General features: G+C 48.8%; 13 protein-coding genes across 13 annotated transcripts, besides 12 other annotated features; all 13 read left to right on the plus strand.

The window, feature by feature from the left end:
* Positions 1-21118: part of a sequence feature (heterozygous, non-Esmeraldo-like haplotype) that runs on past the window's edge.
* Positions 10-43: a microsatellite.
* Tc00.1047053510329.260 (hypothetical protein, conserved) lies at positions 516-5066 on the plus strand (the record flags this gene model as incomplete). The annotated part of the gene is made up of 1 exon (XM_816110.1): positions 516-5066. The coding sequence occupies one exon, from the start codon at positions 516-518 to the stop codon at positions 5064-5066; it is 4551 nt and encodes a 1516-aa protein (XP_821203.1).
* On the plus strand, positions 5994-7691 carry Tc00.1047053510329.270 (fumarate hydratase, putative; the record flags this gene model as incomplete). The annotated part of the gene is made up of 1 exon (XM_816111.1): positions 5994-7691. One exon carries the CDS (start codon positions 5994-5996, stop codon positions 7689-7691), a length of 1698 nt encoding a protein of 565 aa, XP_821204.1.
* Positions 8357-8379: a microsatellite.
* On the plus strand, positions 8796-10682 carry Tc00.1047053510329.280 (protein farnesyltransferase alpha subunit, putative; the record flags this gene model as incomplete). The annotated part of the gene is made up of 1 exon (XM_816112.1): positions 8796-10682. The coding sequence occupies one exon, from the start codon at positions 8796-8798 to the stop codon at positions 10680-10682; it is 1887 nt and encodes a 628-aa protein (XP_821205.1).
* Positions 11088-12224, plus strand: Tc00.1047053510329.290 (diacylglycerol kinase-like protein, putative; the record flags this gene model as incomplete). The annotated part of the gene is made up of 1 exon (XM_816113.1): positions 11088-12224. The coding sequence occupies one exon, from the start codon at positions 11088-11090 to the stop codon at positions 12222-12224; it is 1137 nt and encodes a 378-aa protein (XP_821206.1).
* Positions 12379-12423: a sequence feature (AT_rich).
* Positions 12501-12559: a sequence feature (T-rich).
* On the plus strand, positions 13192-13638 carry Tc00.1047053510329.300 (hypothetical protein, conserved; the record flags this gene model as incomplete). The annotated part of the gene is made up of 1 exon (XM_816114.1): positions 13192-13638. One exon carries the CDS (start codon positions 13192-13194, stop codon positions 13636-13638), a length of 447 nt encoding a protein of 148 aa, XP_821207.1.
* Tc00.1047053510329.310 (hypothetical protein, conserved) lies at positions 14034-15506 on the plus strand (the record flags this gene model as incomplete). Its single annotated transcript, XM_816115.1, has 1 exon — positions 14034-15506. The coding sequence occupies one exon, from the start codon at positions 14034-14036 to the stop codon at positions 15504-15506; it is 1473 nt and encodes a 490-aa protein (XP_821208.1).
* Positions 16000-16148: a sequence feature (T-rich).
* On the plus strand, positions 16196-17416 carry Tc00.1047053510329.320 (hypothetical protein, conserved; the record flags this gene model as incomplete). Its single annotated transcript, XM_816116.1, has 1 exon — positions 16196-17416. The coding sequence occupies one exon, from the start codon at positions 16196-16198 to the stop codon at positions 17414-17416; it is 1221 nt and encodes a 406-aa protein (XP_821209.1).
* On the plus strand, positions 17619-18341 carry Tc00.1047053510329.330 (hypothetical protein, conserved; the record flags this gene model as incomplete). Its single annotated transcript, XM_816117.1, has 1 exon — positions 17619-18341. One exon carries the CDS (start codon positions 17619-17621, stop codon positions 18339-18341), a length of 723 nt encoding a protein of 240 aa, XP_821210.1.
* On the plus strand, positions 18508-19767 carry Tc00.1047053510329.340 (hypothetical protein, conserved; the record flags this gene model as incomplete). The annotated part of the gene is made up of 1 exon (XM_816118.1): positions 18508-19767. The coding sequence occupies one exon, from the start codon at positions 18508-18510 to the stop codon at positions 19765-19767; it is 1260 nt and encodes a 419-aa protein (XP_821211.1).
* Positions 20063-20085: a sequence feature (AT_rich).
* Positions 20330-22213, plus strand: Tc00.1047053510329.350 (hypothetical protein, conserved; the record flags this gene model as incomplete). Its single annotated transcript, XM_816119.1, has 1 exon — positions 20330-22213. The coding sequence occupies one exon, from the start codon at positions 20330-20332 to the stop codon at positions 22211-22213; it is 1884 nt and encodes a 627-aa protein (XP_821212.1).
* Positions 21119-21349: a sequence feature (areas merged during assembly that could not be assigned to a particular haplotype. This can correspond to areas where the two haplotypes were merged or to regions with more than two copies in the genome that were merged during assembly.).
* Positions 21350-26688: a sequence feature (heterozygous, non-Esmeraldo-like haplotype).
* Positions 22391-22414: a microsatellite.
* On the plus strand, positions 22451-23788 carry Tc00.1047053510329.360 (hypothetical protein, conserved; the record flags this gene model as incomplete). The annotated part of the gene is made up of 1 exon (XM_816120.1): positions 22451-23788. The coding sequence occupies one exon, from the start codon at positions 22451-22453 to the stop codon at positions 23786-23788; it is 1338 nt and encodes a 445-aa protein (XP_821213.1).
* Positions 23821-23845: a microsatellite.
* Positions 24130-24177: a microsatellite.
* Positions 24192-24887, plus strand: Tc00.1047053510329.370 (hypothetical protein, conserved; the record flags this gene model as incomplete). The annotated part of the gene is made up of 1 exon (XM_816121.1): positions 24192-24887. One exon carries the CDS (start codon positions 24192-24194, stop codon positions 24885-24887), a length of 696 nt encoding a protein of 231 aa, XP_821214.1.
* Positions 25382-26476, plus strand: Tc00.1047053510329.380 (hypothetical protein, conserved; the record flags this gene model as incomplete). The annotated part of the gene is made up of 1 exon (XM_816122.1): positions 25382-26476. The coding sequence occupies one exon, from the start codon at positions 25382-25384 to the stop codon at positions 26474-26476; it is 1095 nt and encodes a 364-aa protein (XP_821215.1).

The raw sequence follows: 26688 nt of genomic DNA on the forward strand, positions 1-26688 counted from the left end.
GAGTTTGCTTGTTTGTGTGTGTGTGTGTGTGTGTGTGTGTGTGGCGTGAACGGTGTGTAAATACATGGACTAGAGTCATGTTGCTCTTACTTGTTGACACTCCCCACAGACATTTGTTGTAATAATTGTTGCTCAGTCTTTTTCACAGATCACACGCCTGCTGCGGATGCTTTGTCTGGCATCCGGAAAGTTTTTTTTGTTTTTTTGCGTGGAGCAGATAAATCAATATTGTAATTTATGCGTTGTTCCAAAGCCAATTATGGCATCGGACATTTCCCCCCGCTGCCATGCGTTAGTTTATGTCACCGACCGCCAGGGTAATAACGAAGAGGGATATTGCGGCTGCCACGGAGCACACAGACACACACAGAGAAACACACACTTATACTCGTTAGGTTACACACACACCGACACTTCTTTATAAAGGAAAAAGGGATATCAGTTTGTTTGTTGTTGTTGTTTTCCTTTGCATTCAGTTGATTGTTGGTAGTTCATTACGCATTCTGGAGGAGACGATGCGGAGAAAAACTTCTCGAAAACACGACAACGCCACCCTCACGGTTTCCCTAAACGGTATTTGCAAGCAAGCGGATTTTCTTCTATTAACCTGTGTCTTTCACAAATTGAAGAATTACGTCCAACTGAGACAGCAAGACACACATCTCAAGAGATGTGCAGTACTTCTGAAGCATCAGGCCATCAAAAAGATTGTGACGGATCACTTTGTCCGTTGGCTCGGCAACACGCAACGCCAAATCAGCATCCGGTCCGGACAACGTGAGCCCACAAAGATTGTTGTACTTCCTCGAGCCCAGGACTTTATCAATTTGGGTCTTCGTTACCTGGCGCGATGGCGCCTTTGGCTCCGATACCTGCGGCAGCGACAGCACCGGAATGTGACGCTTCTTCACGACAAGGTAACGGAGGTCAGGCACCACAAGTTCTTTTTTAAGTGGTACTGCTTTCTCTCCCAGGAGCAAAAAAAGAGCTTTTTGTTAAGGATTCATGAGCTAGAATCTGAAAAGATGCTCCGAGCCGAATACATCGCAGAGCTGGAAACTACACTCCAAAAACAGGAAAAAAGCATCAATAATCTCACAAAAGACGCAGAAAAACTTCAGGAGCAAAAAATAAGGCAACAAACAGAAACCAAATGCATCAAAGAGGCAATGGAAATGGCAATAACAAAACTTGAAAAGAAATCTACTGAGGTGCCGGGTACCAAAACACTACATGCAGCCGAGGAGATGGCTCGGTATGGGGATGACGTGCCCCTTCGATTGCTGACTAGCTGTATGGATGCGGCCAACGCTCTTGAGAAGCTTCGGAAGGCACTGCCAGACGGCTTCGTGTCTTCGGACGGGAAGGAAGGCATCGCAGACGTCATTTGTCAGCAGACGAAGGCGCTACAGGGGTATACCAGCAGGATGGAAAATGAGCTTGCTGCCCTGCGCAGCTCCGACAAGGAACTGCGGCAGCTGGTGGAGGATCTCCGAGCACATGACGAGCGGTGGGAGCTCAACCATAAACGCACGGCGAGGGCCGCCAAAACTCACCAGAAGCGGCAGCTGGAGGGCAGTGACTGGGGCACCGTGCTGCGGTCCAGGCCGGTGGAGCTGCAGCGTGCGCTCATCACCGATGCTGCGGACGCATGCCACGTTGAACCGGAGTGCATCACGAACGTTGTCATGGCGGCGGATGGACTTCTGAGCTTTGACGTGCAGCATGACCCCTCGGTGAGTGCAGAGGAACTCAGTGGGCGAGTCAATGAGTACCCGTTCCGCACCGCGAGACGGGTGTACCAACGCCGTACCGCACCTAAGGATGGCTTGGACCTGTTAGAGGAGCAACTTGCAGAAAAGGAGCAGAAGGTGGTGGAGCTTCGTGGGTTTATGGAGATGGCCGTCACGACTCTCGGGAATCCGGACGCCGCGCCGCGGGTGTCTGAGGTGCGAAGTGCAGCCGAGGAGATGGCTCGGTATGGGGATGACGTGCCCCTTCGATTGCTGACTAGCTGTATGGATGCGGCCAACGCTCTTGAGAAGCTTCGGAAGGCACTGCCAGACGGCTTCGTGTCTTCAGGGGAATTTGACTCTATTGTGGATGTTGCGTGCAATAGAGCCGCTGAACTGAATGATAAGGTTGTACAGTTGTTGAAGGAATTGCAGGATTCCAAGAGTTTTGCAGTATTTTTGCGTGAAGTCTTGCAGGAGGGAGCGTCAAGGATTTTGTTGTTGGCCAATTACACGCCTTTTTCTCACCCACCATCTCTATTTAAGACATTTGACGAAAAGGTTGCTTCGCTGTCGTGGTGTGGCTCAGAAATCAATCTTGATGCGTTTGAATGCTCCCCCGATGCAAGAGATTCTCTGGATGTCGTGAAGGATCACTTGTTGCAAGATCGTAGTCTGACAGCCAATGGGCCCTCTACAGCGGGTGTGCTACGCTCTTTTAATGGGGCTTTGGGGCAGATGTATGAGATGCTGACGAGATGCAAGGAATTCTTCTTGGAGCAGGAGAAGTTGGCAGGGCAGGAGGGAGAGAAAAGAGTGTTACTGGTCAAAGCTGTGAAAGACGCCGTCGCGGCGCTACAGGGATGGTCAGTTGCGTCCGGTGGTGTTGCCACGGAAGGGATGGATGAACTGCAGCTTGTGACAGATATGAGGCAAGAGAGCGAGGTGGCCTCCAACACACTTGCACGCTTGCGGCAGCTATTGAGTGGGGAGGCAGTGGAGAAGAAGGTGGGCTCTGGTAGCTTGAACGAATTGCGCGGTGGCGAGTCCCTTATTGTGCAGTTGCCTGTTATTGAGACGCATGAAGATCTCTTAAACGCCGTGTCGAAAGTGTACGACCGGCTCCAGGAGGTCGGCAAGGCGTACAATGATATTTACTCTGCATTTATTCAATTTGCTCAAGAACCCTCTCCGATTATCAACGACATGAGTGGGAACGTCAGTTCTGTAGCACCGCCAACGAGCCTTTCTTATGACCCGGTTAAGCGAGCCGAGTTTGCCATCCGTGGTGTGCACAGCTACATCGAGGGGAAAGGACGGGAAGTGAAGGAGCTTCGAGGTGTGATGCGTCGTGGCATTGTGGCTCTTGGCGGTGCCGGGGAATCCGATACTGACGACGATCTCATGGACCAGCGGAGGAGTGCGGCGAAGAGTACGGCGGTGGGAGAGAAGCTCGCAGTGCTCTGCCGTGAAACCGGCGACGCCATCGAGGACACCAGAAAGGCACTTGGGATACCGAATGAAGGCAAGTTAAGGCTACCGGCAGTGATCTCCAACCTAGAGGGAAAAATGCAGGAGCTGGATCTTGTCACGATGGAGTCTGCATTGCTGGTGAGGGAGGTAAGAAGCACCCCTACCGATACACAAGAAAGCTCTTCAAACCTATCGCGAAATCTGAGACCCAAACGGAAGCCAGCAGCACTGGTGGTAGATGATTTGAAATCGGGTTGGACGAACGGGGTGAGGCCTCTCCATCCAAGTCTCTCTTCCGCTGAGGCAGGAACACCCAATTTGAAACCCGATGAGCTCCTTCGGCAGATGCGAATTGAACTACAGGATAAGAATGCTGAAATACGGGAGATTTTCGGGGCTTGTCGCACAGTCGTCAGTCTTCTCGATGGCTCTTACAAGGCGAATGCTCAACCGCCGCAGTGTGGGGGTGCACTTGTGCCGCTCCTCACCACACAAGCTGAGGAATTGGAACGGGCACTGCGGCTTGCAGAGGAAGTTCTTTCTTCCTTTGAGGTGCAGGGTAACAGTGGCGTCGGCAACTACCTCACGCTGCTTGCGTCGCAGTTAGCATCGCTACGCATCGAGAAGGAAAAACTACAAGATGAAATGAACAAACACAAAACGGAAAACACACAGCTGGTGACTGAATTTAATGAGGAAATTAGTTGCCTTAAGAAGCAAAACGAAATCCTGCTCAAAAGACTGAAGTCCCTGCAGGAAAAACTGGGGGCACTTAAAAAATTACGGCAGCTTCGAGCAAAAAAGATGATGGAGATATTACGCTTGAGAACAGTAAAAGAACACCTCGGTAGAAGTGTAATATTGTGGTTAGGAAAAGTCGTTGCCACGTGCACTGCAGAAGCACGCGGCGCCGCTAATGAGCAGAAAAGGCTTTCTATTGCCATTGTCCAGAAGCAGCATCAGCAGAACCAACTTGCAAAATTACTCGCAATTGCCCTTCACTCGCTGCCAGGGGAAAAACCAACAAACGCCGATGTGTTGGACACAGAGAATGCATTGATGCAGTGCGCACTGGAAGACGAAGGTGCCGCTCTTGAGGCTTTTGCGCGGAAGCGACTCGATGCGGCCAAAGTGTGGATGCAGTCATTTTTAAGAGCCCTTTCCAGTGTGGTGTCGCTTCGGGCGGATACCGTAGCTCTCCGCCAATCGATAGCAAATTGCTGGCGTGGGAGATTGGAGGAGGCGTACGGCCAGGTATTGAACGCAGCCTTTAAGGAGATTGCGGATTTTGACAAACAGAAAAAAATGGAGTGTGAATTCCTGCGGAATCGTGCGCGGGACCGGGAGGAGATTGCGCGTGAAAACAGGAGTCTTTCCTGTGAGATTGCTGGTATGAAGGAACAGTTGGGTCTGGCGCAAGATTACATGGAGTTGCAGGACGAAAAAATTATCAAATTACAACGGGAGAACAGGGACCTCCGGATTAGCTGTGTGTTACGCCGGGAGGAGAAGGAGAGCAACACTTCCACCGATGTCACCCCCTCAAAAAGTCTCCGTGGCGGTTCCGGGGCGGAGCGCATAATGATTGCGCGGGCAAAAAAACTGGCGCTAGAAGCGATCAACGCCATGGCGGGGAAAAACGTGGCGGCGTGCATTGGGGAAGTGGCTGAGCTCACGCTGGAGATGTACCGTCGCACCTCAGCCGCTCTTGAGGACATCTGCAACGCCCAGAATGCGCCGCTTGGTCCACTTTCTGCAGTGGTAGAGGCACGGCTGCAGGAGCTACAAAATATGCGTGGTGTTCAGAATAATATTTTGGCGCGCCTTCCCGAGTTATTTCGGGTACCATATGTCAATTGATCTTTTTGGGTTGCCTTTAATTATGTAGTGTATTGTGCTCTCTTTCTGTGTACGTTTTTTTTACTTTTTTTTCCCTCTCTTTTGGTTTTATTTCTTCCTGTCCGTTTGATTGCCGGAGAACGGACGCTGTGCACATCCCGTCGTAAGTGTCTACGGGGAAGCGTGTCTTTATTGATTTTTCCTGGCATTTCTCATGCGTTGTTTCCATGTATTTTTTTTTTATTAAGGTACACAGTGGTGGTCAGGCTCGCTGACGCAACGATGGATGGTGGTTGTAGACACCACATTGGAAGAGAAATATTGGAAAAGCACGAAGAAAAGTAATATGCACACGCATTGCTACATTTTGTAGGGGAGGGTTTTAGGGGAAAATGCGTGGCATCGGAAATTTAAGGCACACACGGCATTGAATGAAGGGTCATTCTCATTGGCCGTTATTATGCTGTGATCTTTTTCCACTCTTTAGCTGCCGCTGATGAGGAGCCTGGGTGTAGTGCGCTCCGCAATGCGTGTCCATTGTGTCCACGAAAGACCTCGCCGGGAGTGTTATCATTCTCGGCAGACTGTAGCGCGTGAGCCACAATATGGGTGGGGATTGGATTTGCTGCTACTCCCCCTGCAGAGTTTGTTAATGCGGTGCGATACCGGTTGGATACATTTGCAATCCGGTAGAATGTTGGCGCAACGCCTCATGCGTGGGAGCAATGGGAGGATTGTTTTTGATGATGATGATGACGTGAGGACTGTTTCTTTCTTTTCTTCTTCTTTTTTCTCGCATTGCATGGCGGGGCGGGGCGGGACTTGCATTCCTATTGCGTTGTCTTCTGGACCCGGAAGGTGACACTGGGCCCGGTTTTGCTAGAGTAATCCTTTTAGTCTAAAACCCACAAAGGAGCAAAAAAGAAAAGGAGAAAAAAAATCAGACGGATGAGTCTGTGCGAGAACTGCAATTTGGCGAATGAGTGCCGTGGCATCCAAGACATTGAAGATTCAAAGGCTTCGGCATCAGAGTTCCACTACGAGCCAATCTTCCAGCCTTCTGATCCGCACCACGACGAGACAGAGTACTACATGCTTGAAGGCGATTATATTAAGACGGTGGAAATTCTTGGGAAAACGATCTTGCAAGTAAAGCCGGAAGCACTCACTGCTTTGGCGCAACAAGCCTTTGCCGACGTACATCACTTCTTCCGTAAGGATCACCTTTTTGGATGGCGACGCATTCTTGAGGATCCTGAGGCCTCAAATAATGATCGCTTTGTCGCCCACACGCTCCTGCAGAATGCCTGTGTTGCTGCTGGTCGTGTCCTTCCGGCATGTCAGGATACGGGGACGGCGATTGTCCTCGGCAAACGTGGCGAACTCTGTTGGACGGGAGGAGAGGACGAAAAGCACCTTTCCAAGGGTATTTGGGACTGTTACATGAACCGGTATCTGCGTTACAGCCAGACGGCGGCGCTTGACATGTTTAAAGAGGTGAACACTGGAAATAACCTGCCGGCACAGTTTGACCTGTTGGCGACAGCTGGAAATGAGTATCACTTTCTCTTTATTGCAAAGGGTGGGGGCAGTGCAAATAAGGCCTTCCTTTACCAAGAGACCAAGGCACTGCTGAATCCCAAGTCTCTCAGGGAATTTATTGAGCAGAAGCTTAAGACCCTCGGCACGGCGGCGTGTCCCCCGTATCACATTGCTCTTGTCATTGGCGGCACAAGTGCGGAAATGACGATGAAGACGGTGAAGCTCGCCAGTTGTCGCTATTACGACTCTTTGCCCACAACTGGCAACAAGAATGGTCGTGCTTTCCGGGATCTTGAGTGGGAAGCAATCGTGATGGATATCGCCTGTAAATCTGGTATTGGAGCACAATTTGGGGGAAAATACTTTGCTCATCAAGCTCGTGTCATTCGTCTACCTCGCCATGGTGCGTCGTGCCCCGTTGGCTTGGGTGTCTCCTGCAGCGCGGACCGTCAGATTCTTGCAAAGATCACACCAAAGGGTGTATTCGTGGAGCGGCTTGTGCGGGACCCCGCACAATACCTGCCAGACTTACCACCCTCCTCTCTGAGCACGAACGTGGTGAATGTCAATCTGAACCAGCCGATGAGCGAGATCCGCAAGCTGCTCAGTCAGTACCCTGTTACCACCCGCCTCAGTCTTACTGGGACTCTCATTGTGGCGCGCGACATTGCCCATGCGAAGATCATGGAGCGTTTGAATAACAACGAAGAACTTCCTCAGTACATGAAGGATCACCCGGTGTACTACGCCGGCCCAGCGAAGACTCCAAAGGGAATGGCCTCCGGCTCCTTTGGGCCCACAACAGCAGGTCGTATGGACTCTTACTTATGCCCCTTCATGGCCGCCGGTGGAAGCTTTGTCACGCTTGCAAAAGGGAACCGCTCAAAGGCGGTGACAGAAGCGTGCAAGAAGTACGGTGGCTTCTATCTTGGAAGCATTGGAGGATCCGCGGCTATCTTGGCGCAGAACAATATCAAGAACGTTGAGGTTGTGGAGTTCCCAGAGCTTGGGATGGAAGCGGTGTGGCGCATCGATGTGGTGGACTTCCCTGCCTTTATTGTCGTTGATGACAAGGGCAATGACTTTTTTTCCAAACTCCTTTAATGTTTCTATGCAAATATATACTTATATGTACACTTCTATATAAACATAAATCTCGCTCTCCTGTGGATGTAGAGAAAGAAGAAATGGATTGGTTTCTGTGAGCTGGACGAAAATAAAGGGCCGGAAGTGAGTTGCGTAAACGCTGCTCGTACATGTCATTTTGTAATTTTCCAAAAGAAGAGGGAAATGAGTGAAGACTATACACACAAAAAAAAAAAAAAACCACACGTATAAGCATTTGCACACGCGTACAGGAAAATAAAATAAGTCTTGTTTCCTATCACCATCCATATGACTTTCTTTTCAGATTTCAGTAAAGATAACAATGTAGAAATTAAAAAGAAACAAAAAAAACGAGAAAAACGGGTGTTTGTGCGGGCACTCACACGCACAAAAATGTGAAAGAAAGGGAGGGAGAGGAGAAGCGGGTGTGTGGCATTCCAAGGCGAGCGTTGATTCCCCCCCTTGTCAGGTGTGACACAACAGTCAGCAGACGTCCCGTCAGTCACACCCCGCTTGAGGTGAGGTTGAAAAGAAATAAGTGGTGGATTGGACAGGAGAGAACGAGAGAGAAGGGTGGTGGTGTTGTTGCCTCCTCGCGCGTATTTATAGCCCTACTTCCCCCAGCATTACATTCACGCTTTTTTCTTATTAATTTTTCACAGTTTTTATTTTTATTTTTATTTTTTGTTTGCTTGTGTGTGTGTGTTGTTGTTGTTTTTTTCTTCTTCTTCTTTTGATTGACGTGATGGGAGGGTAGGGGAGCGGGGGTGTTGAAGGCTCTTGCATCTTTTCTTGCCGCTTTGAGTTCATTCTGCGACGCCGCCGCCGCGCGCTATGAGACCGGGTGGGTGCACGCGAGCCGTGTGGGATGATGACAGGCAAGACCACATCTTTTGGCGGTGTGCCGAAGAAACCACAAAGGCGCATAATTTTTCCCGTTTATTTAATTTTTGGAGTTAAGCTTCATTTATCTCCCGTATCATCTCTTTTTGTTGTTGTTTTCTGCGGCTAGGATCCTTGCCGAAGCACATTCAGGGGAATTAAGGCTCAGGCGGGACTGCAGGAAGCACAAACACACCGACAAGGGCATAAATAAAAGTCATGCAGCCATCCATGTTGGCGCATGACGGGAAGAACGCGCCACGAAATTCCCTTTCATCGTCTTCTTCATTTAAGACCGTTTCGTCTTCCGCCTCTTTAGGCGATGACGTTGGAAGAATGGGCATGCTTCTTAAAAATGAGGCGCTGCAAACATTGTTTCAAGATGTGAAGCCCACGAATGAGCCCGTTGCGCCAAGGCAGCCGGGTGTCTTGCAGATTCAATATTCAAGGGCCTTTGACTACGTTATGGGCCTATATCGAACAATGAGCGCGAAATTTAGTGGCATTGGCTCCCCTTCGTCAGCGAGGTGGTTTCTTCTGACAGCATTTGTGCTATGCCAGTGCAATGGACACTACACTGGGTGGAAGGACCGCCGTGACGTTGTCTTGGAATCCGCTCGCCTCCTAAGCTCAACGCGGGAGGATTTACTGGTGAAATGGGGGACCAAGGAAGAGAACAGTTCCGGGAACGAAGAACGTTTGGAGAAACTCATGCCCCTTGTGGAGAATTGGCTGCCGGCGGAGGCGGAACTAAAAGGGCCTACCGGATCGTTTAGCGAGTGGCGGGCGGTACGGTGGGAATTAAACGCCGTCAAGTGCTTTAACTTGAACAATCATAAAAACTTCCAGGTGTGGCATCACCGAAAGGAACTGCTCCTAGAAGCCCTTGCACGTACCGATTCTCCGTCCCGCACGTCGGATCTCGCTTCCATGGGTCTTTTCGATAAATATCTGATTGAACATCATGGCGTTCATTTCAGGGATATTGATGAGCGGTCTCTTTGCAATGAGGTATTAAATATGGACCATAAAAACTATCATGTGTGGTTGCATCGATTGTGGTTTGTGCACGCCTTTTATTTTCTTGTCCAGCCCCCATCGTGGACGGCGCTGTTGAATAGCTACGCCGCAAGTGCCGGCCAGCGTGAGAAGAGCACAGCACCTCTGCGACAATTTGTGGTGCAAGAAAAGTGGGAAGAATACTGCCTGGAATCCAATATTCCTCCGTGCGGTTTGAAAGACGAGCTAGGGTATACTGCAGTACTCATAAGAGATGATAACCTCAACAACTCCGCGTGGTGTCACCGTTTCTACCTGTTTGACCACGATCTTATTGGTGTTTTGTTGCAAACGAGTTCACAGCACCAACCGAATGATGTGGAGAAGGTGTTGCGTGAGTTATGCCTTGATGAAATGCATTATGCGTTGCAGTGGTGTGTTTATGAGCCATGTAACGAGTCTTCATTTGTTCACGCCCGGGGTGTTGCGAACGTTTATCAATCCGCAGCACTTCGGTTTTATCTTTCCCGCGACGCAACAGGAGCATATCATAATTGCCTTGCTGACAGGGGACCGATTTCCTCCATGGAACCTTTACCCTCGCATTACATGTGCTTGAAGAAAAAAGTGCCATGGGATGTGTTTCTAGCGACATTTTCCCTCATGCAGCAGCAACTTTGTGTGCTGAGGGAAAATGTCGCTCCGCGTGCTGAAGAACACCGCAGCAGGGCGTCTGCGTCAGACAATGCAACGGTGCGGATGCTTCACAATTGTCGTTCCCAGTTTCTACTTGACAATGTGTACCAGGTGTATGCAGCGCTGTATCACGGTCTATTCGTGTTGCTCGAGCACCTCTGGTGTTGTTACTTCACAGAGACGGAGAGAAGATGTGTGAATGAGGTGCTGCCGCCCGAGAAGTACGCAGAGGGGGCCGAAGCAGCAGCCGGAATAATAAAGACGCAGCAGCTGGAATATTGCGTTCGATTTTTCTTGGAGCATGAAGTGCAGGCGATGGAGCTGGCGCGGCGCCTGGTGGTAGAAGATTCCATCCGGTCAAAGTACTGGAAGAATGAAATAAAGATTGTCATGCATAGGGACTACATCTAACTGTGTCCCAATAAAAGAAGAAGTTGAGAGAAAAAGAAGATGGAAATGTGAGAGAGAGGGAGAAAGAAACGGTGAAAAGAGTAATGAATGAACCATCCTCCTTAAGAGAAGCCGATGAAAATTTTATATACATATGACACATTTAAAAATAGTGCGCGCGACTGTGAGGGTGAAGGGAGGTGGTCGAAGAATGATGCATTGCAAGTGCCTTTGTGTTGCATACCGTTTGATGTTCTTTTTTTATTTGTGATGCCTTGCCTCTGAACCTTTGGGGTCAAAACGCATATTATCTGCCCCTGATGTCAAAAGCTTGTAACGCACAAGGGTAAATCGCTGTTTCGCAGAAAGAAGAGGTAGGGGGAAAGGAAGCAAGGAAGGAAGAAGTGGTGTAACCGTAGTGAAGAAATGTTGACGGATAACCAGAATTGCCTTGAGATGAAACGGTCCGATAAAAGGGTGACTGTGGCTCTCATAAATACAAGGAGTGGAGAACGCACGGCAGCGGAGTTTGTCCGTAGGCAAATGGAGACACACCTTGGTGAGGAGAATGTCTTTTACCTTTTTCCCTCGGACAAACCCGCAATCCCGGAGGCGAAAAAGTTCCTGGAACGCCACAATCCCGCAGTCGTCATCGTGGCGGGCGGCGACGGCACCGTCTCATTGGTGCTGGACATCACGGACGGCCTCCGCGGGACTAATATGCTCTCCGCCACATCCGCGTATGTGGCCGTTTTGCCCATGGGCACTGGAAACGACCTGAGCCGGACGCTTGGCTTTGGCGGCGGCTACGTGAAGCCTCTGCTGAATCCCGAGAAGAAGTTTAAACGCTTTTTGGATCGCGTGGCACATGCGAAAGGAATAAAAATGGACAGATGGTCGGTCCAACTTCAAAAGAAATCCACCTTGACAGTAGCCAGCACGGGCGAAGATGCGCACACAGGAGCTAGTAGCAGAACTTACGGCGTTGATGATGTCCACGTGGTGGAGAAAACAATGATGAATTACTTTTCAATCGGCTTTGATGCGACCATTGTCAGGCAATTCGGCGATTTCCGCAATGATCACCCAACGATGTGCTCTCGGCGCTCCCTCAACAAGTTGTGGTACGGCTGTTTTGGGTGTGGAGCTATGTGTAACTCAGTCGCATTCCCAAGGAAGCAGATGAAATTAACTGTGGACGATAAGTGTGTTGCGATTCCTCCGGGTACAAAAGCTCTTCTTGTTACAAATGTAAAAACATACGCCGGGGGTGCAGTTTTTTGGAAAGACAATAGGTGCCGTTTTGCTAAACCGGACGTTGGTGACGGGTTGCTGGAAGTCACGGCGCTATACGGTGTGTGGCACCTTGCAGGAGTGCGAATGGGCATACGGAAGGCGATTAAAGTTGCCCAGGGGAATTGTATACGCATTGAGACCCCTGCATACTTCGCGATGCAATTGGATGGGGAACCCTTGGATGAATTGGCCTGCAGTGAGGAAATGATTGATGTGTCCATCACACTCTTCTCTAGAACACTGGTCATGACGTGTGAGGGCTCATAACAGGGAAAACGATAAGAAAGGCAATAATGGGGAACAGTTTGTTACAAGACTGGAAAGACGAGCTGCAGTCATTGCCGTCGTTTCCGAGTGATGTTTGCAATACGGGCGGTGAATGGATTCATAAACGCTTTTATACACAAAAATATAGCCATGCTTTTTTATTATTATTACTGTTTTTCATTTATTTTATTTTTTTTTTCTTAAGGGGTCTGTTGCTTTTTATGTGTGGAGAGTTTTGGAAAAAGAAAGGACGAAAGAACAATTAATATGGCGACCTTTTTTTTTTTTTTTTTTTACGTCTCTTTTTTTCATTCCTGTGGGTTTTTGTCTCTTTTGGGCTTAAACTTTATTGTTACCCTTCTCCTCTCTTCCTTTTCTTAACCCTCTCTGTCTGGCAGACTCCGTGCAGGAAGAGAAAGTGCGCCCTTTAGTCTGCGTACGGGAGACGTTTCAAAGCTGCTGGTGTCGCACCGCGAATCACCACGTTCAGTCCTCTGGAACCACAGCCAACACACCTCTGCAATATGATGTCTTAACACAAACACACGCATCTATTTTTCTGAAGCAATGCGATGAAACATGTTTGCTTTCAACCTGCTGATTCACAGCAAACCCCACAATCTCTCTTAGTTTTATGCTTTAATCCTCGGAATGCCTTTTTTGCTTTTGTTTGCGTGCTTACTCCACACTCTTTGCCTCCATTTTTGTGTCTTGTCCCAGACCAGTTGGTCGTTGTTTTTGTTGTTGGTTTTCCTTTTTCCTTCCAGATGGCTCACGGGAAGCCACTTGAATGAGTTCGGTGTAGGGCTTTTGTGGAATTGCATGTTGTTGTTGTTGTTTGGCCTCAAGTGAGTGAAGTGGCTGGGAATTACATGCGGCCTTGCTTTTCTTGTTGGGTCTCTTCTTCTGTGGCTGCAAGGGAAGAAGACTGTGCGAGCAGCACTAATAGGGGAGTCGCTGGATAAAAATGCTGCAACGGAAGTTGTTGGCCGCTTTCCGTGCGAAACTTCCGCCTCGATCCGAGAAATCCGGCCCACTGTCATCTAATCCGGGTAAAATCAACACCAATCCCGCGGCCCCACCAACGCCAGCGCAGTGGAACGCTTCTGCCGGCCCCATGACTACGCCGTACGGCGCACAAATTGATCACTACATTCGAGATCTTGAAGCACATTTTAAAAACTCCAGCGAGGCCATGCTAGACGCGCGAAAAGCTATCGAGGGAATTCTCACCGAGCAGGCGAAGGCGCGGCAGGAACACTGCCGAGAATACGTGCTGACGTTCGTCCCATTAGTTTTTACCCTCATACTGTTTTTGCGGGAGCAAATTAATCGAAGTTGTGCTGAGCAGACGCATTTATTTTTGAAGGAGCACGCGGATAAATGCAGCTCCCTGAAACGAGTGGTGCTCTGATGAACTCCTACATGAAAGGAGGTTGGATGCTTTGGCAAAGATTGCTCTTGGGGGGAGGCTGGCAGAACAGAAGCAGACGGAGTTGCGTGGTAAGTAACGCCCTCTCACTATTTTTTTGCTGGCAGGGCTTTGGAAGGTCTCGATACAGTCCAGGAAAAAAGAGGAGAATCCCTCCTCTATGTCCACATGTTTGTTTGTTTTTTCTTGTTTTCGTTGTTTTGCTCGCTAATTTTATTGGACGCTGTGCAAATAAACATGCCGCATTTCTTCTTAAATTCTTTTTTTTTTCTTTCCTTTTCCTTTAGATTTTTGCTGCTGCTTTCTTTCAGTGTATTATTTCGGGGGAAGGGGAAGGGGAGAAATTATTTTGAAGGAGGAGCACGCCGGAGCTTTTGATGTTGGCTCCAACCGTCACTAGGGAAGCGTGCCAACCGATTATTAACGCCTTTCGATGTGCTGCGGAGAAGGGACCGACGCAGACCGACGTGGATGCCGAGTCGTGGGGTCGTGAGGTGGCCCGCATTAACGCGGAGGCACAGAAAGCATGGAGCGAGCAGAGAAAACCTTTTATACCAGCCATGTATTTGCGACGGCGCGACCCCGCTGCTGAAGAGGCTCTTCGACTTTTGCGGGTCACAAGCAAAGCATTTGAGCTCAATCTGCGCTTTAGGGAAATAGAAAAACTGGACGAGATGCATGCCAAATTGTGGGCGCTTCTTAGTGCTGATAAAACACGTCTAACGATAACCATCATAGAGTACATGGAAATTTTGAAGAAGTTCAAGGCGTGGCAAGAAGAACGTTTCGAGGGAACTCCGAAGGCCTCACCGCAGAGAGAGGCTTCTGTACAATCATCACAAGAATGTTTGGATGACACAACGCCGTTAGGGAGTGTCGTGTACTTGGCATCCGTGATGCAGCCACGGCCATCGCTACAACTTTATCTGTCATGCCCCCGTTCTCCTGCAGGTGGCGTGGAGGTGGTGCACATTTACCAGCGTTTTGCCAAGCAGGTGTCCCTCGTAAAGTGTGAAGCAGAATTGATCATGTGGGACACCAACAATGATGGATGCTTAACCGAAGATGAAATGGAAAGCTATGTGCGTGACTTGGTCCCGCGGATCGAAGCATTGCGAGATATCACCGAGGATATCCTGCCCTTCTACTGCTGCACAGTAAGTCGGCGCATCTTTTGGGTATTGGATCCGGGGTCGAGAGGTGCCATTCGCATCGATATGTTGTTGCAAAACCCGGTGATGGATGAGTGGGTGAGTCTGCAACTGATGCGGGAAGACCAGCCGCGGAACTGGTTCAGTGCCGCCATCACGTCACATTTATACGACAAGTTTCTTTTGTTGGACACTCGTAACCGGGGAACCCTCAATGCGGATGACATGAAGCGGTACAAAAAGGGCCTTCCAACCGTGATGGATGACGGCCTCCCACCGGGCGTTGGGCCGCTCTCGTCGCTTTTCATTGACCGCTTCTTTGAGACGAATGTGATGATGGCGAACTCAGAGCTGGATTTCCGAAAATTTGTAGATTTTGTGGTGGCGGTGGAGTTTCTTCCATCATGTCAGCGTCCGCTTTTTTTCTGGAATATCCTAGACATTGAGGGGTGTGGTTACTTGAAACCCGTGCATGTGAACTACTTCTTTAGAGAAACACACACGAAACTGGTGGCAGCGGGACTTGAGGTGCCCTCACGGGAAACAGTCGTGCAGGAGGCATTTGATCTCATCTCCACGGCAGAGCCGCTTTGCATATCTCGAGAAGAATTCATAAATGCCCCACAGGCGGGTCTCTTTGTTGCTCTTCTTGTTGATTGTCTTTCCTTCTGGACGTATGAGAATCGAGAGCAACGCTAATTTTTATGCAACCACGTTGTTGTTGTTTTTCTCGTCTGGGTTGTTGATTTGTTCATATTTATTTTATTTTTTTGTGCGTGTGTGTGTTTGGATCTTTGCTTTTTGGCATTTCCACTCCAAAGTTCTGCTTTTGCTGCGGCCCTCGCGTACGGTGATGTTTTTTTTGTGTTGTGTTGTTGTTTCTATTACTGTCCCCCTCTTTTTTTTTTCCTCCTTTTTTTTCTTTCCCGGCGAAGTGAGATACGTCTTGTATTTCAGTGCGCGTTATGACAAACTCCTCTGCCCTCCCCCGACCTTTCTTTTTCTTCTTCATATATAGAACGTGATAAGTCAGTTTGCTCAATTTGACTGACGACGAAGTGGCTATTTTGATGGCAAGGCCTTTATTCTGGTGCACTTATTGCGCTCTTCAGTACGCGTGGCACATTGAGGGGGCCTGAGATAACCCGCCGTTGTTCGGTTATATACCCCGTCATTTTCTCACTTATGCCGATGTTCTTTTTTTTTTTTTTTTTTGCATGTATCTTCTGATTGTTGTGGCTGTTTTTTTTTGTTGTTGTTGTTTTTTTTTGAGGTCCATTTGGGGGTCTTTCGTTTTTTATTTTATTGTCTGTTTTGCATTTTGTTGTTGTTGTTGTTTTTTACCCCTTTTTGAGGTTAGCACCGTGCTTCAGGGAGTTAAACTAAAGATGGATTTTGTGGAGGTGGCGCCAGAGGCTATTTGTTCTACCAGCCATTCCAGATTCCAGAACCTACCGTACGATGTATTGATGCTGTGCGCGGAGTACACACCTGTGCGGGAGGTGCTTATACTTGGCACACTGAACCATTTTTTTCATGAGTTCACCGCGCCTGACAACGTTGCCTTGTGGACAATCTTTACGGAACGAGTGTACTTGTTGCGCCCACCGGGGCTGAGGCGCATGCTGTTTAATGAGTCTCTTCTGAAAACGTACACAGCCGTGCATTCAATAAGTCGTTCGAATATGAAATCATGGGGTGGAATGACCATCAACGACGTTGAAGATGACGATTTAAACAGCAATAGTGAGAAGGAAGATGAAGATGTTGATGATGAGATTGTTACCAACCGGCATCAGCATTCAGCACCCTCACTTGAGGGTTCTAGGAGAATTATTTCTCAACCAGAGCTTATACAATGGGTAATAGATCATTCTGAAGAAGTTCTTCTTGACCTGCGGATGTTTTGTGACATAATCAAGGGCAGGGAGCCACGATTTGCGCTTACCGGACTTTTGATGGCCCTGCAGTTTGTCAAGAGGCGCATGTGGTACACGGAAGTCACAGATTTGGAATCAGTGCGGGACCTTTTGCGCTCGACAATTGTGGAGGAGGAACACGACCCGGGCTGGTCCGTTCTGCGCACCATAGCTGGGCGAGGTCGAACAATGCCAAAGCGATTTCGCGTGTCGGTTTCGGTATGTATGCAGACAGACGACATGGCGGAATTAAGTGCACGGCGTCAAATGTCCAAACTGAGGTGGAAGCGGTGTGCCGCCGTGGCTCGTGAATATCTGAAGCTGCGAGAAGTTCTTCGCGTTATATTGGCCGTGTCGGAGGTTTCTGATCACCCCAATGCTCAGCAACGGTACGACAGTGTGTGGTCGGCTCTTCGCGGTACCACCGCCATGCTCAATGCGGAGAAGGTACCACAACACAATCAGTTAGCCGATTTGGACGAGTTGGGAGCGGCGATCCCCATGAGTGCATCTGGTGAGGAGTTACTGCAACAAATCCGTGATTTAGGTAAGGCGACGGTGGGAGGCATTGTAAGCTATTTTTTTGCCTATGTCATCGGCAAAGTCGAGCGCAAGGCATTTTTGTCGGCGTTGTTTAGCATGCAACACCTGGCGGGTGCCGAGGGGTATAACGGTGTGCCATTTTGGTGAGCTGTTATTTGTGCTTCACTGCTGTTCTTTTCATGGCATTCCTTTCTGAGGCATTTTCCCATTTTCTTGTTTTTATGTTCTTTTGTATTTCTTTGAATATTTCCAGATTTCATTTTCGTTATGGATCGGATTTTTGTCGGTGAGCCATGCCTTTCCATTGCTGCTTTGGCGCCCAATACGTTGTGATGAGCCGATTTTTTGGATGCATATACATATATACATACATGTGTGTTTTAGCCGTTTCCACCCACAGCCCCCTTTCTTCCTTGTTCTTTCTTTTATAGTTACACCAAGGGGGAGGACAGTGGATGCTCGCAAGATGAGGGAGCCATACGTACCTTTCAGGGCAGTGAGTACCGCTTGGCAAGTCCTTCCAAAACATGTGGAATTTCTTCGAGTGCCGCGTCTTGTGGAGAATCGCTGTGAATTGGAGGCGCGAGTAATGCCGCTGTTTGGCACCACCATGCATTGTGAAGCGACCCATGTCTTGCCCCACTCGATACAGACATCTGAAAAGCGATCGGCCGGCGACTGGACGAAAGAGGCTGCATCAACCATCAGTGTTGAGACCACCGCGGGAATCATGATTGATGTTCCAGTTTTTTCCACAAGCACGCCTAAATCCGCGCACTTCACTGATATTAATGGATCACATGTGGAGAAACTGTTTGCTGACATCTCCTCAGTATGCTCGCATGATAACACATTTCTGCGCGATCTGGACACAGGGGAGCTGCTTCTGCCGCAGCCAGAGATGCCTGCTTTTGTTGGAAGCAAAACCGGTGTGCGTCACGCGCTTCGCAGGCGGCGCAGGAGGCTTGTGGTACTGGGTGATAGGCGAGGTCGGTACCAACTTGTCGCAGTGGCGATTAGGAGGGCGGCTGACCAGCGAAGTGTCGTTGGTGAGGGAAAAGATGGTCGCTGAAGTGCCTCTATTTTTCTTTTTAAGAGCATCGTTGGAAAAACCATGTGGCGAGTTGGCAGGAAACAATAAAAATTTTAAAAAAGAAAGCTTTTTTTTTTTTGGTTGATGAAAGCAGTTTGTTGGGACAAGTCGTGGGGGATACTTCTCGTGGTGTTGGTTTGGCCGAATGATCTTTTCATCGTCTTTTTTTCTGTTTGTTTTGATTAGTGGCTTCAGTAGTGGAAAGGGCATCTTTCACTTTTTCTCTGATTGCGTTTCTGCGTACGTTGGGCCCTCCAATATTATCGGCAAGGTGGGGAGGACGAGGTGTCCGCCAGCGTCCTCCCTTTTTTTACCGCAGCCCCTGCCTCTCTGTTGCTTCGCGTTGCTGAGAATGGACGCGGCGTGGAAACAGAATCCCCTGTTTCGGCTTCTGGCCTTTTTGGATATTGTTGGTTTGCAGCCCTTTTCGGCCCGGAGCAACCTCACCCGTGACGGGGAATTCCTCGATGTGAAGCGATGCTTTCACACCGGCAGCGTCATCCAAGACATCTTGTCTAGTGGGGTTCGTGCTCTCCGTGCCAACATCATGCGTCTCTTCCTGGATGAAGAGGAGCGGGTCCAAATGTTGCGGCTAGTGGAAGACTCGGCGGCATTCATTAAGAGTGTAATTGCACCGTCCTCACTTACTGCGTTCGTTGAGGCCGTGGAGAGTGATCTGCCAGCGTGGGCCCTTTTGCGTATTAAAGAGACGTTTGGTCTAACGGACAGCGCCACGACGGTGTCGGAGCAGTTTCTTATCGATGCTCTTGATCATTGGATGAGTCAAAGAACTCCGAGGGAAAATGATGCTCTGGTGCTGGCATGTGGGGTGCAGCCGGCATTGCTGGAGTCTGCGCGTGCCAGAGGGGATGAACTTCCACATGCCGTTGAGGACTTCATCATCGACGTTGTGTTTCCACCTCCGTCTTCGGATGAGGGGGAGAAGAAGGGGAAGGACAGGGTGCTTGATTGGCTGATCGCCTCCTACGAAAAGTGTTATGAGGCGATTGATGTTGACGAGGAGGAAGAGGAGGCGGGAGAGGACACGTCCTCGGGCGAATCTCCCGAAAAGAAGATGCGGCTGGCAGAAGACGGGAGGGAACTTCTCACGGCGGAGAATCTTGACTGGTTTATGCGTGAGCGGCCCTCGGCCGTTCCGAGGGCAGTCCTGCGTGAGCGGCGAAGGCCCCTCGACGACCCTGCAATCACGGTGTTTGAGCTGCAAAACCACTACACCGCGAATGAGCTCTCGGTTTTTGTAAAGAAGGAATTGGGGAGACGGCAAAGACTAAAGAAGGCGGATTGTGTCCGTGCCATTCTTAAGTATCACAAGCCAAAAACAGAGACATTGCGCCGTGAAGAGGCAAAGGAATTGCTTCCCAAAAACAACAGCAAGAAATGTTGATGGACACGTATAGAATAATGGAACGTCACGTGATATTTTATCCATTTTTTTTTATTATTATTCCACTCAACTATTTATGATAAAGCTGGGAAAGAGCCTCTGTTTTTGTAATTTTTGTGTGCTTGTTTGTCTCTGAATCTCCTTTCTACACGGAGCTTTGTGTGCTCTCTTTTTGCTTTGTTGGTTGGCGCCGTGACAAGTGGACATTATTTTCTGTGAGAAAATGTCCGAAGGGCGTGGAAAGAATTGAGAAGCTCACTTTGTGTCTTCTGATCCTCACGCATTTTGATAATTGAATATTATTTTTTTATTATTATTCTTCCGGTCGAACCACCAATTCGGGAGGTGGGAATGAGGGGAAGGCATGAAGATTTCATGGAGATTTTTCGTTGGTTTCGTATCCCTTTTGTCTTTATTGTCGCTCTTCCCCAATCATCTTCTTGTTGGTTTTTTTGAATATGACGGGCGGGGAAGCGTTTGGATTGACTTTTCAAAGGGCATATTTATTTATTTAATAGAGAAGAAGGAATAACAAGGGCTTGTGGTTTTGTGATGCGCCTTCATGTTTAAAAGGTTTAATTTTACTCGATTCCGATGCCCTACGCGGGTGTTCTTATCGCCTAAAAATGACGCCGCTTCCAATACGCCGAGCCTTGAGAGCTTGGAGATTGCAATCCGTCACTTCACGCAGTCTGGCAGTTATCAGGACACGGGTAAACTGAAATCACTGCTGGATGAGCTCGTTCAGTGTGATGATCCACGCAAGGTGCGCCTATGCAAAGAGGCATGCCGTCTAGCCCACACAGCCGGCTACCATGCACGGTGTGCGGAGCTTTTTTTTAGTTGCCGTACGTTGGCGCCGCTTCCGTTGAGTGAAACTGTCATCAATGCCGCGGCATTCACGACGAGGCCGGAATACCTGCAGAAGTGTTTATCCGCTCTTGATAATATTGATTTGAGCCAGGGCGCTTCAGCACGTGGAATGCCCCCTTTTTTGCTGCTGCTGCTCCGTATCTATTGGCAAAGCACGCGGTGTTTTGTGCGAATCGAACGTTCCCGTCCTCTTGCGAGGAGTATCAACAACGAGGAGGTGGTATTGATTTTGGATGCGATTGGGACGAACCGAGCGGAAAATTTGGCGCTTCTGGCGCAATACCGTGCCATCTGTGAAGAAGCGTTTCTTCTGCTTCACCTACCAGGGGAGGTTTCGTTTGATAGTTGGTGGTCAAAGTCCAAACGTTTGGTTTTGTATCACGCAGAAGATGAGGGCGAAGCTGACGTATACGCGCAGCTCTTCTCATGGTGGGAGCGTCACCTTGGCGCCAAGTCGAGCGAGTGGTTCACGCCAATTTGCCTCGTGTGTATGATGCGCTCGTGTGTCAAGGCAGAACGTTGGGACTTCGCCATTCGATATGCGGCGTTGGCGGAAGCTTACTTTTTATCGGAAAACAACTCACCAGATGATCCGCTTTTGCAGCAAACACTTATTTTTTTTGGTGCATCGATGCAAAGTACACGGGGAGCTGCGTTGATTAGGCGTATTCGTCATCGTTTTCCCGAATACACCCCTTCCATCCCCGTATTGCACAATGCGGTGCGAGTGGCGGGGGACGTGGCGGACGAAGAGCTGGCGGTGTGGTGTCTTCAGGCGTTACTCAGCGAGATACAGCCCATCCCACCGTCGTCGCAGGACATATTCCCTTGCCTTATTGCCCTTGCCAAGTGTAGAGCGACGAACTTCAAGAAGCTGCTTCATGCGCTGGAAGAATCTGGCATCATCCAACTGACAGGAGAGGAACGCCTGCATCTGGATTTACTGTTTATTCGGCACAGTGTGTTCTGTAAGGAAGAATTGGACGAACGGATGGAGAGCTACCTTGCACCTGTCACGGGAAGCAGTAGCTCTGCTGGGTTCTCTGTGCGGAATGTCAATCTGCTTCTTTATATACTGCAGGAATGTGAGCACCCCGGGTTCATGAATTACTACACCGTTTTGGGGAGGGAATTTCATGGTCGGGAAACGTTACTCGTGAAGGCGCAGTGGGTGGCGATTGCACTGAAATGGGCCATGTCGCAACCGGCGCTAGAGCACAGTGACTACAAACTTATTGTGAAGGAGGCCCACGCTCTGCTTGACGCTGCGGTCGATGGTTCAAGCCCGGTTTCGCTTAGCCACAATCTGAAGTCCAAACTTCGCACACGGCTTGGTGTGGTGGAACAACTGTGGGGAAAAGGGAAAAGGAGCGAGGAGGAAACTGCAGGGCCAAACAATATGGGCGACATATCGCTTGCGCGGTTCTTGCGGCACCGTCATCGTCTTCCCCGAGTCCACCCTCCGGAAGTGGGAAATGATGCCTTTCAAAGGATCAAACTTTGGCGTGTTTCTGACGTTCTGGCCTCGCTTTCACAACGAGATTGGAGAGAAGTCATCCAGCAATGCCGTTGAGTTTCGATGAAAGGGTACAGTACCTTTTGGTTTTTTTGCTGTTGTCTGCCTCTTAGTGCGTGCCGTTTAGTTAAAATTGGAATGAGCCTCGACGTCTTCTGATTCCTTCTCTCCTCCCCTTTCTCTCTTTTTCACTCTTTTTCTCTCCCGCATCCCGCCTGTTTTCGTTTGTCGGCCTTTTTTTTTTTTTTTTTTTTTTTTGATGGCGCTGGTAGTGGGAAAAGCAAGAGATATCAAATGGGGTTTCATCATAGCAAATCTTTGTCAAGCTCTACTTGCTTCGATGCGGTTATTAGAGCACGGCCCAAAATGACACCGGAGGACATTCCTTCATTACAACTTATTCCACATTCCGTGTACGCCTCTTTGTCGCTTCATGTCTATGGCAACCCCGATGCCCCACCAATTCCGAGTCCGTGGGAAGTCCTTCTTACGGCAACGAATGTAAACTTGGATAAAGAAGGGTACTTTGGCATAGCGTACATCAATAAAGAGTTGCGTCACTGCATTATCGCCCAGCGGGGGACAACAAATGCGCTAAGCCTACGAGCAGGTGTTTGGACTTACTTTGGTGAACGAAATATTCTGTTTAGCTTGGCGCGGCAGTTTTCAAAACAAGTTCGTTTATACCTAAGTGTCACACGGGGGGAAACACCAGAGTGGTTTATCAGTTACACTGGCCACAGCCTGGGCGCCGTTCTTGCGGCATGTCGGTCCGTAGAAGAACGCACGTACGCCATCACATTTGAGTCACCGGGGTGTAAAACATTCATTGAGAAAACAATGAGCCCATTGAAAGCGGGGGACGCCAACATCATCACTTACCTTCGCTCCCCAAACCCAATCAACTCCCTTCGGCCCCAGTGTGGGTATGTCGTGCAGATACCCTTGGAATCTGAGCAAAGTAATTTGTTGCAACCTCGAGCAGTGCCTTCCTCCATGCTGCGTCTCCCTTCTATTCCTTCCCCACAGGAGTTTATAAGAGGACAAGTACCTCGTGTTGTCGGGATACCGGACATACAGCAATACGTTGGCAAAATTGAGCCACTTCTTCGTGAAATGTTGGAACATACGCAGCAGGTGCATGCCATGGTAAGCATTTTTAGTCACTTTAAGGACGATGATGAACCCTCCAATGAGCAGGTAGTGTTGCGTTGGCCGTCCACTTTGATGCAATTTTTGGAATATTACAATGCAAAAAGGGCCTTGGAGGATCCTGTTAACAGAAAAACGAACCTTAGTGCTGCCTATGAGTCATTGGTGCGGGACCTGTACGTCACAGCGGAACGACCCAAGAATAGCCTGCCTCTTCGATTCCTTGATGGGGACTCAATAAGGCTTCTTCGTTTATGGTGGCAAGAAACACCTACAAGGCTGGCGAAACTGCCGCTCACATTGATGGATCATAAAGTACTCAACACCATCACCATTGAAGACGAGTGCATGTGTACCTCTGTTCTTACCGCTTTTCAGGCGAAACAATATCTTTCACTTCTTGTTTTCAGGCCTGAGATACACAAGTTACTTACTCAGTTGGAGTTCGATCCTTTACTGGGAAGCCGAAGCAAGCTTTGACGGGGTGGGTGGAGAAAAATATGGAGAAGACGAAAAGAAAAAAAAAAGAAAAAAAAATTAGTTCGTGTTTGTTCTAGTGTCGTGTGGACATACAGTGCGTGTATACAGAAACTTGGACTTGTAATATTTTTTTTTCTGTATGTGTACGTTTGTCAATCGCAGGAATGGGGCCAAATTAAAAACAACAGCGAAACGGGGGAAGGTGGGGATCTTGTTTTCCCCGGGGTGTTTGTCTATTTGTCGCCAATTCACATTCCCTTTCCTCTTATTCTGTATGGCATTCTGTGTACTGTGTGCTCTTTCAAGTGGAATATTATTATTTCAGCGCCATCCGCACTCCCTTTTTTTTTTTTTTTTTTTTTTTTTTTTTTTTTTTTTTTTTTTTTTTTGCCAACCAAAAGGGATGGATACCGGTGGGGGATTTTGCTTTCAAAATATCTCCCGCCTGGCGGAATTGTTGGAAAAAAATGATGGTTTCAAGCGGCCTGAGGAACAAAAAGTGGGGTACAGCTTGCAAGAGGCAAATGCGGCGGGGGACGCTTCCTGCGGCGCCACGGCCGGTACGTCGATGAAGGTAAACCCGTCAAGCATTCCTTTGCCTTCCACAGTCGTGGATCGGCAATTGCGCCTCCCCATTCCATCAGAGACCCGTGAAGCCAAAGAACTGGAGATAAAGAAGCGTCAGAAGTCAAAACCGAAAGGTTATGCCATTTGGACAGCGGAGGAAATTTTTGCTGCATTTCGTGCGCGTCATGACGCTACTGTGAAGCCAAAAGAAGGCGCAGAGCAACCAGAACACTCCATTGTGCATCAGGAAATTGTTACTGCTGAGGACGTTTACCTTGGGATAGACGCGACGAGGGTCACTGGAGGAACATCTGGTCTTCTTGTGAAAATTGTCATGCCCAAGCTGGAGAGAATTGCCGATTTAGCCATTGCAGTTGATCCATATGAACTTCGTGTTTCCTCTTCAAAGTACTACCTGCGAGCTGCTCTGCCGCAGAAGGTGATTGCCGGAAAGGCGGATGCAAAGTGGGATAGCATCAATAAAACGCTGAATGTCTCCTTGAGTGTGGATGATTCGGAACGGCTTGTATAGACCCGCTTCGCCCCATCTATCCCTCTCCGTATTGGTCTGATCGTGCCATGTTTAGTTTGTCCTTATTGCCGCGGACAATTTTTTTTTTCCACACCCCAGACACACATTTTGTGAGTTGAGGGCTGAAAAGGAGAAGTTTTCAAGAGGAAAGGCATGAAAGGGCGGCAATGAGCAGTGTATATATGTATATATGGAGAAAAAGAGAAATGTGTCACAGAATTTTCATCCGCAAGGCCAAATCTATTGCAGTAGCGATGTTTTTTTCTTTTTTTTTTTCGTGTGAGTGTGTGTGTGTGTGGAGGTGCTGTTATTTTCCTTTTCTTCTCTCTATTGGATGTGCCTTTTTTTCCCCCCCCTCCTTGTTTGGGGTTGACCCTCATTCCTTGCATTTCGCCTCTTGGACGCCTTGCGCGCCATTGCTGGACAGGGTGACGTGTGGAGGGTGAAACAAAAAAAAAAAAAAGGCGGGCCGTGCTCCATTCTGAAAAGCCACGATGGACTACACAGACATCTATTTGCGGCAGAGAAGGAACGAAAACACCGCACCGCAGACACAGTTGAGTTCGGCAGGGGTGAAGGCGGCCACAGAACAGCGCGTGGAGCGAGTACTGAAGGGTGCCTTTTCGGTCCAACAGCTCGTGGATCGAATAGAAGGACTTTCCACCCGCGTCGATGCGTTTGATGAAAAAATAGTGAATCTGACAAGGCTGGTGAAATTGGCTCAAGGCCTGCAAGAAGATAAAGAGGGAGATCTTCGGCGTCAACAACACGAATTGCGTTCCCGAATAAAACGACAGGAACAAATAACAGTCCAACTGCAGGAAGAACTTGCCATTTTGAAGGAGAAAGTTCCTTCTGCGATACGGGAGACGGTTAAAGAAGCTCAACAAGAAAACAGAAATGAGATGATGAAGGTACGTAAGGAAAGTGAAGAACAGCTGTATCAGCTAAAAATAGATCTCGAAGAAGTTGTAAAGACCGTTCAGAAAGATGTGGAGCAGAACGTGATAACTGTGCAAAGGGAGATTACCACATCTGCTTCTTCTCAAAAGGAGACTCAAAATGGAATAAGTGAGCAGCTGTCTCTTTTAGAAGAAGCAGTGCGGAGGCTTGAGGCATCCAGGGTGACCACTGAATCTACCCGCCTTGCTTCTGTGGAAGCGACCGTGCGGCAGATGTCGGATATGTTGGATTCTCTGCAGCCCAAAGCCGCCGCCACTTCCAAAGCTCTGGAAGTGCTAGGGGAAGAACGGCAACGCACACATGACGCCATTATGAATGAGATTGAGAGCACGAGAGAATGGACAATACGAAATCTTCAACGCGTCAAGCAACATGTCGAAACAATTTCCACAGACGTCGTGCGACTTCGACACGAACAAGCGGATGTCGCGGCGCGGCTTAACAGAGTGAGTTGCCAGGCCGATGTGGAATACAAGAAACTTAGAACCCTGTTGCAGCTGAAGTCACGGGAAGCGGACGCCCTTGGAAGCCTCGTGGGGAAAGAGCTCGGAAGAGTGGAGGACATGAACCAGCGGCACCAAGGGCTAAGAACGGAACCCGGCGCCCTGAAAGGCATGGCGTTTTAGAGAATAATAACGGCGGATTTCCGTTCGTTTTGTTTTGTTTTTTTTTTTAGCCAAATTGGAAGGGAATGGAGGTTGCTCGTCTTGAAACTTTGATGCGCGTGCGAGGATTCTCATTGAGTTGCGCGGTGGCGTTGCTATTTTGCTGCTTTTTGCATCTTTTTTTTGCGCTTTTCGGTTTTAGGGTGGCAAGGTGAAGTAGGCATCTGGATTCT

This window comes from Trypanosoma cruzi, genomic scaffold, assembly GCF_000209065.1.
Source record: "Trypanosoma cruzi strain CL Brener 1047053516711 genomic scaffold, whole genome shotgun sequence".
NCBI classification, from domain to species: domain Eukaryota; phylum Euglenozoa; class Kinetoplastea; order Trypanosomatida; family Trypanosomatidae; genus Trypanosoma; species Trypanosoma cruzi.